The sequence below is a fragment of the Tauraco erythrolophus genome, chromosome 18, assembly GCF_009769465.1.
Source record: "Tauraco erythrolophus isolate bTauEry1 chromosome 18, bTauEry1.pri, whole genome shotgun sequence".
Classification (NCBI taxonomy): Eukaryota; Metazoa; Chordata; class Aves; order Musophagiformes; family Musophagidae; genus Tauraco; species Tauraco erythrolophus.
In genome coordinates, this window is record NC_141482.1 from 4,464,753 (window position 1) to 4,481,376 (window position 16,624).

Here is a 16,624-nt window from a genome sequence, read left to right on the forward strand (position 1 = left end):
CATGTTTGGTTTATTTTGTAATCACAATTAAATGGCAGAATTCCGGAGGATTACTCTTTGGGCAAGACTGGAATCTTGCAAAATAGGCATTAAATGGATGTGCAGCCCTTGCTATTTTAGAGAGATCACCGCCAATTGGAGTTTTATTGAGGTACTACACAACTGTTCTGTGTTGAGTACACAAGAAAACTACTTATTTCAGTGTCTTGTGTCTAATACAGACTCTAATCACTGAATTGCACTCAATACCCTTAGCTAGTCTTGCCAAGGCCTGTGCTTCTTCCGTTTACTTCTTAACCATATAGTGTCTGAAAGTAAAACTGTAAATTCTCTGTGGCAGATGCAGTGTGAAGACCAGACAGGTCTCATGCACAGCTGGGAGGAGACATCTGAGCTAGCTAACACATCAGAAACAATTCAGAGGCCGCAGCGCTGCAGCTAGGCTGGAAGGAGCTGCTTCAGAGCAGGATGGTGGAGCCTGCAAAGGCTGAACCCAGCCTGTTTCTGGTGTCCCAAGTGACCCTGCAGCCTTTGTGTAGCACTGCCTTGTGCTGTAGCACCATCCCTCTGGCCAGAGCAGGTGCTGTGGCATCTCCAGCAACTATGGTGATCTCTGGTGGAGAAGACCGCTGGTGATGTGCATCTTCTTTCAGTGACTCACACTTCTTCCCCTTGATGCAGGGCACCTTTTTCAGAGAGATCTTCGTTAAGGAATCGGCGTTCATTCTGAACCCATTGCCAGCTTATTGACAGGGAAGCCAGTAGCTAAGCTGATAATAGCAACCACCGTTCTTGACAGTTTTTCAGGCATTTAGATAAAAATCCTGATGGTAAACAGGATTACAGTGGAAATCATGGTGAGAGAGCTAAATACGGGACCCCCCACAATGCAGCTTGCCCTTGTGAGTTACAGATTAACTATTCGTGTGAATTCTTTTGTTGGCTTTATACTTCAGAGATATTTCAACAAATCTTGCGTCTTTGGAATAAATTTGATGCTGCTCTGATCTCGTGATCTCTTCAGTTCTTCCACAGTAGAAACTGTCCCAGACAGATGTCTGCTACTGGGGAAGGAGGAAGTAACATAATAAGTAAAATATGTTTCCTAAGGAAACCTGTCTTACTTTCATGAAACGATCCTAATAGAAGATAACAAAGGAGAAGTAGAAACTAGACTTTGGCTAAGTGTGAATGTTCAGTGGTTTTCTATATTGCTTTGGGGAAGATGTCAGCAAAGTGATGGGGAAACCCTGGCAGGGCAGTGCCTGAGCACACACTGGAAGCCGTGCAACTGCCTGTTGATTCAACATTGCTACAGCACTGGGGTGAAACGTCGTGGGTTTGAGTGCGAAAATGGGTGATTTGTGCTTCTCTCTTTTCTTCGTTCGTGCATCGTAATGTACCCTCCAGCTAATCAAGGAGACTCAGCTTACATCTATGTATTAAAAACTATCTGAGATGTGGGAGTTCTAATCCAATGACTAGAACAGTGAACAAGAGCCAGGTTTCCTGGGTGCTATTCTTAGCTCTGCCACTGATTCGTTCATCCTAAGTGGTCTTTTATAATGTCCATGCAGGTTTCTTTCTCCACCTTTAAAATTGAAGGAATGATTCTATCTCAATGGATTAGTAAGTCTTCGAAATTCAAGACAGGATTTTCAAAGCCAGCTTGAGGATCTGGGTGTCCGATTCCAGTTTACTTTTAATAGGAAAAGAGTGTACAAATATTTAAGCAGTTTTGACAATTTCGGTCATAACATTGGGAAGTATTTTGATGTTTCATTTGAGAAATGTTAAACGGTCTCCAAGAAATGTTAATAGCACGTTGCCATCACTACCAGAGGCAGTAACTGGTGTTTAACTGACGTGTCGCTCTGTGTTCCGCTGTAGCCCCGTCGATGCCGGAATACGACACGGACTCCCCCCTGAATGAGACTGACACCACCATCACCGTTATGCTGAAGCCTGCACAGTCCCGGGGAGCACCTGTCAGGTAGGTGTTTTGTCTTCTCTTTTCACAGTTCTCCCCTCTCCTTCCTCCCCAGGCTTCGCTCACGCCTCCCTCGTTCTCGCCGGATAATACAGCTGCCGACAGCGAGCGCCGGCTCAAAGGCCAACTCTGCTGTTGATTCTGCCTTTCAGTCTCCTCTCATAAACTCCTCAACCTGCTCGCCTCCCGCTGTTAACCTCCGGGCAGGATTGCTGAGAGCGTTGCACGGGGTTGTTTCCCGTTCAGCATCGCTGGAGTTGCGGTACACGCAGCTGTGTACCGCGATGCCCTGAGCTGAGCATCGCCGTGCAAAGGTGGAGGAGGCTGCAGGCCTCCGTCTCCTGCCCTCTCTTCCGTGATGGATAAGGCCTTTTCGTAAATATTCTGTGAATGTCTGAACTAGCTTTAATGCTTGCGGATGCGTTTGTTCCAGTTCTTGGATCTAACCACACTCCTCACGTCTTCGTGTTGTAATCCAGCAATTGGGTTGGGCCAGTCGTAGGCACAAATACAAACTGGGCACGGAGTGGGTTGAGAGTAGCCCTGAAGAGAAGGATTTGGGGGTGTTTATAGATGAGAAGCTCAACATGAGCCAGCAGTGCACTCATGCGGCCCAGAAGGCCAACCGCATCCTGGGATGTATCAAGAGAAGCGTGGTCAGCAGGTCAAGAGAGGTGATTCTCCCCCTCCACTCTGCTCTTGTGAGACCCCACCTCGAATACTGCGTCCAGTTCTGGTGTCCCCGCCATAAGAGAGACATAGATTTGTTGGAGCATGTTCAGAGGAGGGCCACAAAGATGATCCAGGGGCTGGAGCATCTCTGCTACGAGGACAGGTTGCGGGATCTGGGATTGTTGAGCCTTGAAAAGAGAAGACTTCGAGGGGACCTAATAGCTGCCTTCCAATACCTGAAGGGAACCTACAGGAAGGCTGGGGAGGGACATTTTAGAAGAGCGTCCACCGATAGGACAAGGGGAAATGGGTTTAAGTTGAAGGAGAACAGATTTAGATTAGATCTTAAGAAGAAACTCTTCAGTACGAGGGTGGTGAGACTTCGGAATAAATTGCCCAGAGAAGTTGTGGATGCCCCCTCTCTGGAGGTGTTCAAGGCCAGGTTGGACGGAGCCTTGAGTAGCCTGGTCTAGTTGAGAGGCGTCCCTGCCCATGACAGGGAGGTTGGATTAGATGATCTCTGAGGTCCCTTCCAGCCCATGCCATTCTATGATTCTATGAATTGCTGCTGAGCGGGCTGTGAAGCGAAGTAGTGATGTAGTTCAGAAAAGATGAACTCTGGCTCAGCGAGGCTTTGCCAGTTGTAGGCAAACACACTGTCCACTGGCAGAGTAGAGGATTTAGGGGCAGAGGGCTGCACAGGAATCCATGGAAGATGTCACGTCATCCGTGAGGACCTGACAGAAAGCATTTCTGGCTGTCCCTCAGCTGTGTCCCCTACTTGAGATGCTGAATCATGGAGTCATTTAGGTTGGAAAAGATATTTAAGATCATCAAGTCCAACTGTAAACCTAACACTGCCAAGACCCACTAAACCATGTCTCTGAGTGCCGCTCAACTGCAGATTGCTCCTGGACTGTAGAAACATGACTTTCAGAGGTTCCTCTTCCATCCAGGTGACTTTATAGGTGGTGAAAGGCACCAGCACAGGCAAACAGGCTTCCCTTCCGAGCCGGCACTGCCTTATCTGTCGCTGGCAGAAGTGGCAGGTGGTCATTCATCCTGCCGGACTCCTCAGCTGAGAGCATGAATTAGAATCACTTCTGATAAAAATAGTGGATACGGCTTTGCAGAGGGATCCAGCAGCCGCTACCTCCCTGTAGGCTCTTCAGGCTTTTACTGCTAGTTTTCACATGAGACTTTAGAAATTTTTCCCATGGGTGTTATTTTAAAAGCCCATAGCCCCTTCTTTCAAAGTGACTTGGGTTTCTACACCCCACTGACAGGTTCTTGGTGCTTTTGAAGGATGTCCCACTAAGTATTCAGGAGCAAATTGCTCAGATGTATACTACTCGGTTTAATGAAATATCCTGTGTCAGCTGGTGGTCCACCCTGTGTCGCAGCTTTCCCCTAAATTACATTGATACTCTCAAGCAAAAAATCTGCTCTTTAACACTTAGCGCCATCCCTTTTCTACTTTTTCTGAGTAATGTATTTTAAAGTTTCCCTTTCAATGTCTGGTACTCCATATGAGCGAATTTAGGAGCCTATTTTCTGAGTCCTTTAGGGATGTTTTTCTGCTGGAGAAGAGCAGTAAAATCACACAGCTCTGTTTTGTTTTATTTCTTTATATGGGGGAACATTCCTGTATCTCGTTTTACCACCTGCTGTCTGAAGAGTGTTGCTATTTTGTCTTTTTATTGAAAAGTCTTGCAATTTTTCTCAAAGTCAATTTACTATACTTTAACTGCATTCAGTGAATAATATCTTTTCCAACAAATGTGTCTGTTATAAAAAAAAAATCAGTAGATTTTTATAAATTTTCAGTCTGGTTTCTTTAATTGCATTGTAGTCTATTATAGACAGATTTGCAGAGAGTGCAATATTTACATCCCACATTGAAGTGATAAGATTACTTCCTATTGTAAGCCCATTTCATTGACTTACAGACGTGTGTATGAAAACCAGAATGGATGGAGAGGGGTGTCTTGGGGAGAATTTGAGCTTTTTATTAACTATGACAGCCTCAGAATTTGTGAATACCTTTCTCTGTGTAACCATATAGACTGCACTTAGTCTAGCCTCCACAAATCCAATTATTTCAACCTCAGATTTTTGCAGCCTCTTCCCTTTTCTTTCAGCCTGTTCTGCACAATCTCCAGTTTGTGTAAATTCTTTCGAAGTACTATATCCAAAAGCAGGTAACACTCCCTCAGAGGCCTCAACAGCACCCAGCAGATTAGAAGAATAACATACTGTGAGCTGCTTATGACACTCTTAACACACAAAAATGAGGTGGTTTTTTTCCCCCTCAGTGTTTTCTTTGTATTCAAGCTGAGATCCAATATATCCTCTTTGTTGTTGTCTGGTTAGTTGTTCTACCTTTTGGTTGTGTGTGTTTTGTTTCTCCTCCACAACTATGATATTTTCCATTCATCTCTATGAAATATGGTAGAATTTGTTCTCAAAGTGCTCTAAAATTCTGATACAAACTTAAAGGCCTTGCAGCCCCCCTTAGTCTGATGCCATCCTCTGTTCAGTTACCCAAGGCATTAGTGAAAACTCAGATTTGAGCCAAATAAGTGTGAGAAATCTGCCTGCACAGCAACGAGGCGGTGCAGAGGTGGCTGGAGGGGATCCCGCGTGGTGCAGCATGCTGGTAGGATGCCTGTTCTCCTGGCCTCCCTCGTAGACATGACCGTGCTTTCCTAGATCCCTTCCCTTTTGCACGCTGACCTTTCGTATCCCAGCCTGCCTGAGATGGTTCTGAAAAGGTACTTGAAAGTAGTCTGAAATAGACTTTCCTCACATCTTATAAAACCTCTGATATTCAGATCTTTTGCTATGCAAGAATAGGTCAGTCCCTGATCTCATGAACCTGACAGTTCTCCAGGCAGCCAGTTTCTGCTCTGCAGTGCCCTGGGTTTTTGTTATAGCCCTCCCAAACTGTGAAGATGAGAAAACCTGACTATGCAGTAATTATTCTTAGTATTTCCTCTGATATGCTGGGGATGGAGAGTTCGAGTACGTGTTGGGGCGTGCTTGTAAACTAGTGTCTCTACGTGAGATAGTTACGTGACTTTGTCTTGTGTTAGTTCATTCTGCTGTCGTCTGAGCAGCATGCAGATGGCGCATGGGCTGCAGCAGCGTTTTCAGAGTAATATTGTAGAATATTGCAAATAAGATTCATTGTATTTCCATCCATCTGAAATGCAGGTACACCAAATCCAAAGTCACTTTCAACGTTAAGACATTTCTGATGTTCCCCGGTGCTCGTGATAAATAACTTAAATGAGGTTGTTTATCAAACTAATGATCATGAACTTGGCATTGTTAACGATCTATAGATAACAATGAAGACGCTTTCATACGAACTAATAGGAATAATATAAACTTAGATATTCTCTCATCTATTTTGTCCTTTTGCCAAAAGAAAGATGAAGCCTCAGCAAGCATAAATATTCTCCCTTGTGGCGTAGGCGTTTCATTCTTGCCTTTATTTTCCATAGCATAACCTGCAAAGCTTGACTCCACGTTGCCCTTTAAAAATAACTTTCAGGTGTTCTTATATCAATCTAAAGTCTGTGAATGGTGCTGTGATTGATTTGCTGAAGACTGACATTCATCTATAATAGATTCAGAAGGGGAAAAAAGAATGCAAGTGTTCCCAATCTTTACTCCTCTACTCTTTCCTGAAAATCTCCAGTGTGATTTTGAGGATAATTCTGCCTTTGAATCTGTTACTGTCAGGAGGGCTGAGTCAGTCCTTCATAGATTATTCACATATGACATCTTTAGACCTCTATTTGAGAATTTATATCCCATTCACTGGTGAAAATACCACTGTGAGGGATTTTATCTACATGACATGTCCACTGGGCTGTTTTTTGTGTGTCGGATATTTGAAAGTCCATCTGGTTTATTAACGTGTGGTTGGTTCTCTCAATCTACCTATACTACTATTATGGAGAAAATCAAATTTCCAGAGCATGTATTAGTTTTGAGGATTTCAGAGTTTAAATAAATGCTCCCCTTAGGTGTGATTGCCTTGTCAATACGCTGCTCTGCGTGTTGGAGCTGTAGGACACTGTAGAGGAATGTTAGACAAGAGTCTGCAATTATTTTGGGGGGTTTCAGACAACGGAGAACTTTTTTTGTTGGAAAAAGATGGATTTAACCTCCCTATCTCCCTGCAGTTCTCTGAAGTGTATCAGAAAATAATCTATGATGTTCTTTTGTGTGTCTGCCAGCACACGGGTACAGGATGGTCTTTAGGCACCTGACCCCTGTACTGTGCTGAAGAACAGTATTACTAGAACAAAGGTATTAAATCTTTGCACGTGCCTTTATGTATGTTTATATATTTTTGTGGGGGGAATATATAGCTGATAAATATATATATATGTTGTGTAAGTGATCCTGGAGAAATATATTCAGTAAGAGTCACTTGTGTTATACATGCAATGGTTGGATTGTAGTCACTTTGATGGTGAGGAAGGATGGGTTAGTTTATTAATGTGCATCTTAAAGGAAATAAGTAAATCTAAATAGGAGAATGGGAGTTTAAATATATTTAGAAGTACTGAGCAAAGGTGAAACAAATATTTTCCTATCAACAGTCAGCCAGTAGGAGAAATACATTTAGATGGACCGAGCCCCATGTTACTCTCGAGTATTATCATCTGATTCTTGGGCTCCCAAGCATCAAATAAAGGCAATATTTTTGGTTGGCACGATGCTAAACAAATTAAGAGAAAACAGCTGTAGTGTTATTTAACAGAACACCTAAGAGGAACGTTTTTTTTCTGGTTTTATGCTCAAGCTATTTTCCAAGCAAACAATCCTGTATGATCTGTGTACTTATATATTCCTACGTGTAGTAACAAATGAAAATACCCTGTGGTGAAGAGGAGTGGTATTGCTTCCATTTCATGTTGGAGAACTGAGACTTTGACTAGATAAAATTTGCCTTCTATTTCAGTCTGCAACAAAGTAGAAATTGAGAATCTCTGAAGCCATGGGCTATAACTTAAATCTCCAGGTAATTCTTTCTTTTTTTGTGATTTCAAGCATCATCTGTTCATCCTGAGCTTACCTGTCCTATATTCCTCTCACTAGCATCCTTATTTTAATTTTGTTTTTAATGCACAGCAGTTCTTTCCATCCTTACGAAGGAGTGGTTTGCAAGCCTAGTGACTTTGATTCTGTGGTGGAGGAGGAATGAGACGAGAAGCTATAAGCTTGCAAAATTTGCTGGGGTTTTTGTTTTGGTTTACAGATTGTGGCTTTGGTGTATAGATCTTCATAGCTATACAGGGACTGATGCTGTTCAGCTCACTGCTTTGCAGGTTCTTAGTGGCATCACATGAGCTTGCCTCAGGCATTTATGTTGATAATTAATTCATTAATGCCAAGAAAGGGTGGCAATTTCTTGTTCTTAAAACTCCCACGCAGCGTACCTTGTGCTTGAAAATAAAGACTGGAGTCAAGGATCAGCGAAACAATAAAAAAGGTTCTAATGTTGAAAGCTATGGGGAGCATAACAAATTATCCTGCCCTTGGTAATTATGAAAGTTCAGTTGCATTGATAGGCATGTTATAAATACCTGGAAAATAAAACTCCTGGCCTGCTTTTTCTAAACTCATATTCAAATGTATGCATCACATGACTTGGTTGATTGAATACAGGGCAAACAGTCATCACATTAGATCTTTTAATTTTGTAGTTTCTAATGAGGAATGAGATTATCAATCTAGGCTTCTGATATTATAAGCCTAATTATCTATATTAATTAACATCTCCTATAATATACCTCAGGGATATTGTTCTGAAATCATTCAAGCTGGGTTTCTCGTGCATGGCATTCTGCTTGTAATTTAGGCACGGGTTTGAAGGTAAATGAGCAAATTTCTTTCCTCTTGAAGATAAACCAGATCTGCTTTTTCTTTAACTGTGTGAATGTGAGAGAGAGAATGAAAATGAGAATCTGGGTGAAAGGCATGGAACAATGACAGCTGCATGGATCAGCATGATGTTTATTACACCAAAAAAGGAACAGAATAGAATTGTACAGAAGCATTTGCAGGCTTAACCTCATCAGCGTGTCCAAACCCTGGTGAGCAGACCAGAGCACTGCAAGCCTGACCATACACTTCCATTTCAGCTGGAGTCGTTGAATGATGGATTTAGATCGTACATGATGACTTCAGTGGTACTTGAAGTTATTCTACATCTTAGAAGTGCTTTAGCTACTGTGTCAGGAGAGAAGCATAAAGGAGATATAGGGATGTTTCAGGATGCAAAGCGACAGCTATAAGTATCAGGAAGGAATATTTAGTCTTTCATGTAGCATAGCATAATTAGTTGAATGGATATTTCAAGGTGTTTTTTAGTTCCCCCTGAAGAGTCAGGTGTTGGCCCTAAAAAGTGAGGATAAAGGGGCATTTTGTGTCAATTGTCTCATCTGGTAGAGGAAAGGCATTTTCCTACTGGATCAGCATAGTGTCCATCTGAGAATACTGCCCCTTAAAAAGTCATAAAACTGCCTTTGCCCATTTATCAGCCATCACAAACGTAGCCGTTCCCTGAGCCTGGATGACCTGCTGTGTCTTACCAATGGTTCCACAGAGAGCTTTGCCAGTAGACAGAAATGGGACAGGAAACCATAAAATTTGCATGTATTTTAATGATAATATTTTAACAATCGAATTACACAGAGACAATTCTTTCATGTGAAGCAGCATTTTATTAGCTCTACAGTGAAGCTTTTTCTAACGTTTTTTAGTTTTATGAAGGCCTGAGAGTAGGGGAGTGAATGTTTTTGCATAAAGCTTTTATGCTGTCCACGTAAACTGTCAGATTAAATTCCAGCAATCAAAAGGTTAATGAAGTCTGAACTTTAAGCTGAGAATCACAAATTGATGGCGATTTTCTCACATCAAGCTGTCAACCAGTAGAAAACACCCATGGTTGCCAGTTTGAAAGTTTCTTTTTCCAAGACGTTTCTTTGGTTCACAGCTCTCAGAGCCAATGCACCCTTCCCTTGGTATTCCAGAAGAAAAGGATGATAGCAAACTGCGTAAAAGATTTTAAAAATTAGAAACTCTGAGTTTTTTGAGGCACGCTGCCCAGCCTGTTTGCCTGAGAGAGTCCTTGGATCAGACCGTTCGATGGGATGAACTGAGCCTGACCGCAGCGACTCCGGGTCAGAGCAGCTCACAGGAAGGAGCTTGGCTCTTTTTGCCGACCACAGAGGATGATTTACCTAATTGAAGCAGCTCCTTAAGGTACTTAAAATGAGATGGGAATGAGTCTGGGCACAAGTCCCTGGCAAATGTCCACCCCTCAGAAGCAGTGCACGAGCTGTAACCAGCCAGCAGCCCCTCTACTAGGAGAGAGGAGGATGAGTCCAGAGAACAAGTGGGCTCTTTTCCGTTGCACGTGGCAGGCGATGTTTACGCTAGCAGGTGCCCCTCAATGTGTCCATAATAACAGAAAAACGCAATAAAAGGGGAGATGAGTAAGCTCTACTTTGCTGTTGCAGACTAAGGCATTTCAGGATTTAATTATACTACAGGTATATAAATTCCGGAAACATGTTAATGCTCCCGTGATTAAAATTATAGAGGGCCTAATTGAAAAAGCATAAACCGAATTGAAGAATTCCTAATTATAGTTTGCTTTGAGGTGTTAATTTCCTCCATAATGAATGCATAATTTCTTGGAACTAGAAAAGGGGGTTGCTGCACCAGTGCGTGGGCTGCAGATGGAATGAAGGGATTATCATAAATGCAGCCAGACAATTCAGAAGAATAAACCTCTGCGGCCATGATGTTATTCTGCCTCTCTATAATTTCAGTTCTCCTTGCACAGCGCTTTCCCGAAGCAAAAGGCAGAGCTAGGAGATGGTGAGGGATTTGCTTACTATGCAAAAAGAAGGGAAAATAGGACTGGTTTAATTAAAAGGAGTCATGATGGAAAAAAGGAAGGCGAGGAGAGAGGCAGAGTGCGCAGTATTTTTGGTGGAAAGGTCACGCCGCAAAACAGAAGAGGAGGCAGTGCTGACTTCCCTCGGCGCACACCTTCACAGGTCCATAAGCAACTGCAGGAGCTGATGTTGATGCGGGTTGAGTGTTTTTCTGCCAAAAGGGTGCACCCTATATTTTTAATGTTTTCTACGAGCTAAAAATATGCTTAGCTTTGAAGGCAGTTGGTGAAGTACAGGATTATCAGACACAACCTCCTGATGTTTAAATCTGCCCCGTTCCCACTATGGCAGAGGTAAGAGGTGTTTACAGATGATTACAGACTAGCTATGAATTGATGCAGAGAAGTCCTTGCCCTTGGGACTTTCCTCCTCTCCTTTCTCCATCCTCAATTTGGAGATGTGGTAGTGAAGGTACCACTTAAGACCTCTCCCTGGTGTCAGAAGCATGATCACGTTGCACTTTTTGAAAAACACAAAGCGTCCAGAAAAGGTGGAAAGAAGCTCCTGCAGCTTCAGGTGCTGAAAATCTGTATTATCCTTACTCAGGAGAGCTCATCTTTTCTATGGCACGTTGATGATATAACTGTGAGTAGACTGTTCTCTGGCCATATAGGCCTTGTCTAGTAATGAAGTTTTTCTTGAGGTTAGGCACAGAGCAGGTTCCTCCTTTTTGTCTTGTGTTTTTCTTAGCCTTTTAGTTTAAAAAAACCAAACACACACAAAATAACAGAAATATTTTTTCTAGTGTTCCTTCTTAAAAAGGACATCCAATCCTTAAGCGTGGGTTTTCCCACCACAGTCTAGTAGCTATGGTTGTGGAAAAGACAGAGAAAGCTTTGAAATCCGAAGTAGATTATTTCTGCATCCGAATGGACCTAATTTCATGGAAACCATTGAAAATACTCAAATTAATTCTGACTGAGGATATATGCAAATATACCCATCCCCTTGTCCAAGCCGCTGCTGTTATGAAGGACAGGCAGAAGGTATGGGACAGTCCCGGTACGGGTGTGTCGTAGCCTCCTCTTACCCTGCAGGTTGCTCAATAGCTACTTTGGCTCTTCTTGTACTTTAAACTTCCTTCTGGTCTGAAACCAGCGACCGCCGAGGATGACGACAAGACCTCAGTCAGTGGTGCCTGTTTAATGCTAAGTGACATCATCAAGAAAGGGCTTGTGGTTTGGTTGTCTTTGTGGATCAAACAGATGGCAGGTGGCTCAGGAGGGAGAAGACACCTCAGAAGCCACTAACATTAGCTCCTGTTGCAGCGAAAGCTGTTATCTGTCTGCAATCATTGTCTTTAATCTGCCAGCACAAAATAACATTGAACTGGAGAGATAGTGACTGGGCTGGTTCCACTGGGGAACCACAGCTATTACGTCTAATCCGTGTTGTGAGCCAGGTCAAGCTTATGGAGATGGTTGAGATAACGGAACACACAGCTTTGAAATGGCCTCTGGTTCTTTTTTTTTTCTTTCTTTTTTAATTTTTTTTATTTCCAAGAAGGATTATACTAAGAAAATTTAAAGCATTTAAAAGAATGATGCATATATAATACGAGCAAACAGATGCAGTGGCAGTGTTCTGGTGGTGTGGCATGGAGAGGAGGCAATATTGTGAGTATGGATGGCATCTTTTATTAGATCAAACGATACAGCTGGGAAAAATGGGCTTTTAAGCACACAAATCCTTCTTTTTGGTCAGTAAATACTGACTGTCAATACAGTTGTCTTTTTGACAACTGCGTACGTTTCGTGCATGTTCCCACGTTTCTGTTTGCTGTGCATAGATGCTGCGGCGATGATTAGACTTTTTCAGAACTGTATGGGAATAATGTAATTTTTTACATTTCTTTCAATACCTGTCCTTCCTTGGAAAGACATGGTCATTAGTCACTCATGGAAGAGTAGCAGTGAGTGGAACATCTCGCAGTTGGAAGCACTGACTTTAATGTAAGTGTTGATGTTTACGTACAGTACATGTATGTGCAAATGCAGGTATTTAGGTACCTGCACACAGCTGCTTATTTAAACCATCATCATACCTGGAACAACGTTGTTACTGGTGTTCACGGAAGTTTGACAAGCTGTTGTGTCCCTTGTGTGGTGCAGTTCTAAGAAAGGGAGGGTCTCCAGGACGTCTCTCTCTCCCAGCACTGTCTGCTCCTCCTTAATCTCTGCAGGTCACATCTCAAACAATGCTCAGAAGTAGCATTTTTTTGTTTTGCCTATTTGAAAGACTTTGTAAGGTTAGCATGTGTTCAGACTGGAAACTCCAGGCTCCATTACAAAGGACATATTGACTGGTGGGTGGAAGTAGAAATAGTGGACAAGAATGTGGGGATTCGTTTGCATACAACCTATACCAGGCAAGTCACTCATTGCAGCTTCTCCGTGCCACAGTTTATCCATCTGCAGCAGTGGGGTCATTATGTATTGTGCATCAGAGATCTGTCACGATAAAAGCCTACCCACCTAAGTCTGAGGCCGTGTGACATTACGTTTGACATTGTATTGTCACTTGTTTTTACCAAAAGAACCCTATCCCAACCACTGCCAAAAAAAAAAAAAAAACCCAACAAAAAACCACAAAAAACTCCTACTACTTTCTTAATAGATTTTTGATTTTTTTAGTCAGTTGTGGCAATTTTATGTGATGCTGCAGTAAGACTGTAAAGAAATTTCAGATGAAGAATTCTGCCCAAAGATAGCATTTGATAGACTGATGCTGGCAGGATGCTTTTCTACAAATAAAAATACAAATATTTGGTTTGGGGGTTTTTGTTGTTGTTGTTTTTTTGTTGTTGCTTTTTTTTTAAGCTTGACACAGTGCACAATTCCTTAAGTAGATACCACTGCCTGTCCCACAGGTAGGTCATCACAGGTACTGAGACTGATTGAGGAGAATATGAGACCACGTCTCTTTTCTCTTTAAACTTTCTTACTTTTTCTAGTGCCCGTTTCAATCACTATAGAAATTTAACAAAGCTTGAAATTTTAGCGATAAAAGAATGCCCATGTGAAAACTCTGACTCCAAATAGTGTTATCCAAGTGTGAAATCACTACTCTTCGTTCCATGAATTTCAGGGTACAACATGCCTTGGTAGTAAATCTAGACAACTGAGTACTAGAGTAGAAGAAAGTGTGAAGAGAGTCTTTTATCAGCCTTCTTGATTAAATGGATTACATTATTATTGGCTCTATCTCAGCAGGGTTTTTTTTCATAGCAATGGCAGTAATTACCATCTCTTCTTTCTATGCTGTTTTTACAAGTTTGGCTGAATTTGGATATTTTGTTGGTATTCTTCAACTTCAGTGAATGTAGCAGAAGAGTTGTTTAATTTAAATGAGTGTTAAAAGAACACACAAAAATAACTTCAAAATGAAGGGTCTGGTGTGAATAACTTTGCAATGTGAGAGACTATTTCCTCGAGTAGCATCGCTATTATACACTTTATTTTTGTGAGTCCTTTGCAGATGCCAACAAGCTGATTGATAACAGTGCAGCCCAGTATTCATAATGGGCTAGTTTTTGAATCTTTGAAATAGCCAAGCATATTCCAGGAGATGACATTGCCAAACAATCTTTTTTTTTCCCCCTATTTTCTGCATTAAAGTGTTTATTGAAAGCTAACCTTAACTTCAGCATATTGTATTCTGCATGGAGCTGTTCCAAAGTGTAATGGGAACAGTAGCAATCTTTAATTGATTTTAATGGGTTTCGAATCAGTTCTTAAATAGACAGAAAATTGCAGAACAGTGCACTGGGTCCTGTATGTACCTGCTAGGTGGCTGTGAAACTGAGTTCATTATGTTTTGTAGATTAGTTTCAGAGCTTCTGATTAAAGGTGCTATTGAAGATATTAAGGGTGACATTTTTAGAACACGTGGAGTAGGTAGCTCAGTTCTCAGGAATATATTGCCACCTGTTTGAACCCAGAAGACTTTATGAACTTTGGAAACTGTCTGTGGAGTCGATTCTGAATGTCTGAACGTTTGATTACAGGGTTGCAGGAGGAGCTTGGTGAGGAAATACTCACCATTGTAGCCAAAGGAAAGCGGCGCTGTGGATGCAGCCTATGCTCAGAACAGCGAGTCTCAGCATCAGGCTTTACGACCATTATCCATTTAGTTCTTGTAAGTTTTAGTAGAATCGATGTTATATAAATCTTTTTTAGAGTCTAGTGGGTTTTGGCTGAGTTTTTTACAAAGTCTCTTCCATGCAAGTTCATGGGAGGACTGGAGGCATCCTGCAAGAAGGATCTCATTTATTGTTCGATTTCTCAGTTTTTTAGAGTAAGCTCTGTAGAGTACCGATAGGTTTTTATCAGATGTTTCTAGCTTCCCTCCCTATTATATTTCCTCATATTTCCCATTGTTTTATTTCTTATTGTCTGTATGGCAGAATTCAGGCTTTTATGTAAATATCTTTAAGAAAGGTAAAATAAAGATGTTGATGCTACTCTTCTGTCTCAGTATGCATCACTGAAATCAGCTTGACCATAAAACAAACATATCCACGTTCGATAGTTAATCTGAATTCTGAATGTGAGTGTCGGGCAACACATCAGGCTCTCTCCCATCCCAGTATCCTGGGAGATGGTTCCATGCCATCAGAATAAAGGTGATGAACCTTTGTGGATACATACAAATACGTTTACATTGGTTCAACCAAATTTAATGTGATTCTAAGTGAAATGGAAAATGAGGTGGTCAAACTGTTAAGTGTTTGTCGCCTGGATTCTGCAACTTAACAGTTAACTTAGAAAATGGGCTCTTAAAAAAAAAAAAACACCAACAAAACAAAAAAAAACACACCCAAAAAAACCAAAACAACAAGCTGACTGGTATCAGGACTGCCTGTTTAAATAACATCCAGGGAAACTGGTCTTAGGGTGCGTTTCCGGTGAACGTTGCCCATGGGCAGGCCTGGTGTTTGATGACTGAAGTTACATCTGATTGTTTCTGCAGCGTGTTGCAGAGCTCTGCGGTAGGAAATCAGCGCTGGGTACCTGGGGTTTCTGTGTGATGGTTGCCGAGGGTATGACCCAGTATGCTGACAATGCTCTCATGGTCTTAAAAGCATGCTGCTCGATAACGTTTGCATTGTAAATAAGAGAAAAGAAACTCAATTGGTTGTTGGCCTCTCTAATTATTGTACTTTTGACCCTGTTCATATGCACTCGCTGCCTTTTATGCACCTTTATGCACCATTGATGCTTGTGGTTGGTTAGATAGTATTTGGGTTTGATTTTCATCGTTTTGGATAGCCTTTTCATCAGTGCTGAATCTGTTAATTCTATAGAATAAGTGCAACAATGGAAATTCCATGCCCAGCTCTGTGTCAGCTGTTCCCTCTCACATTCCTTCAGTCTGAGATGACACAGCTTCTGGAAGATGCAAGACTTTCCTTCCTTACTTCATCTGCCCCTTTTTGTCCTTCATTCTTTGAATTAAGATAGCCATTAATAAGGAAAAAACGCTACCTTTTAGTACTGTCTTGTTTCCTGAAGCCTGTCAAACAGTTATCCCGAAAGTAACATGTTCATGTGAGCTACAAATGAGAAGTTCCCGTTCTCTGTAGGGTGAGCTACAAAACCTGATCACAGTAGTCTGCTAACAAATGCACTGCAAGATCCAGCTGTACTAATTGCCACTTATTTTTGTTCCCCAGGAGAAAGTGTTATTGGAAATAATATATGGTTGGTAATATATTTATGTGTTAAATATTAAAATTAAATGAAAATATATTAAATCTTTATATGACAAGTTTAAGAAAATTTAGTACCAAAATTGGTCCAGAGGGAGTACTTCGCTGCAGAAGCATTGTTTCTTCTAAGCTTTAATAAGTCAGGTGAGGGGATCACTGTAAGGTTACAAAGAAATTATATTCCTTTTCATACACGGCCATTATCAGGGATATACTGAAGATTTCACCTTGTTGGTAAGTGTTGTGTCAGAATACCAGTGCACC

General features: G+C 41.6%; 1 protein-coding gene across 3 annotated transcripts in view; it reads left to right on the plus strand.

Annotated features, from left to right (window-relative positions):
- Positions 1-16,624, plus strand: part of PTPRT (protein tyrosine phosphatase receptor type T) — a 461,775-nt gene that overhangs the window by 344,889 nt on the left and 100,262 nt on the right. For all 3 annotated transcript variants that reach the window (XM_086623021.1, XM_086623022.1, XM_086623023.1), the window contains exon 11: positions 1,891-1,993. In XM_086623021.1, the coding sequence (XP_086479147.1) occupies positions 1,891-1,993 (103 nt within the window). The remainder of the gene's footprint in view (positions 1-1,890; positions 1,994-16,624) is intronic.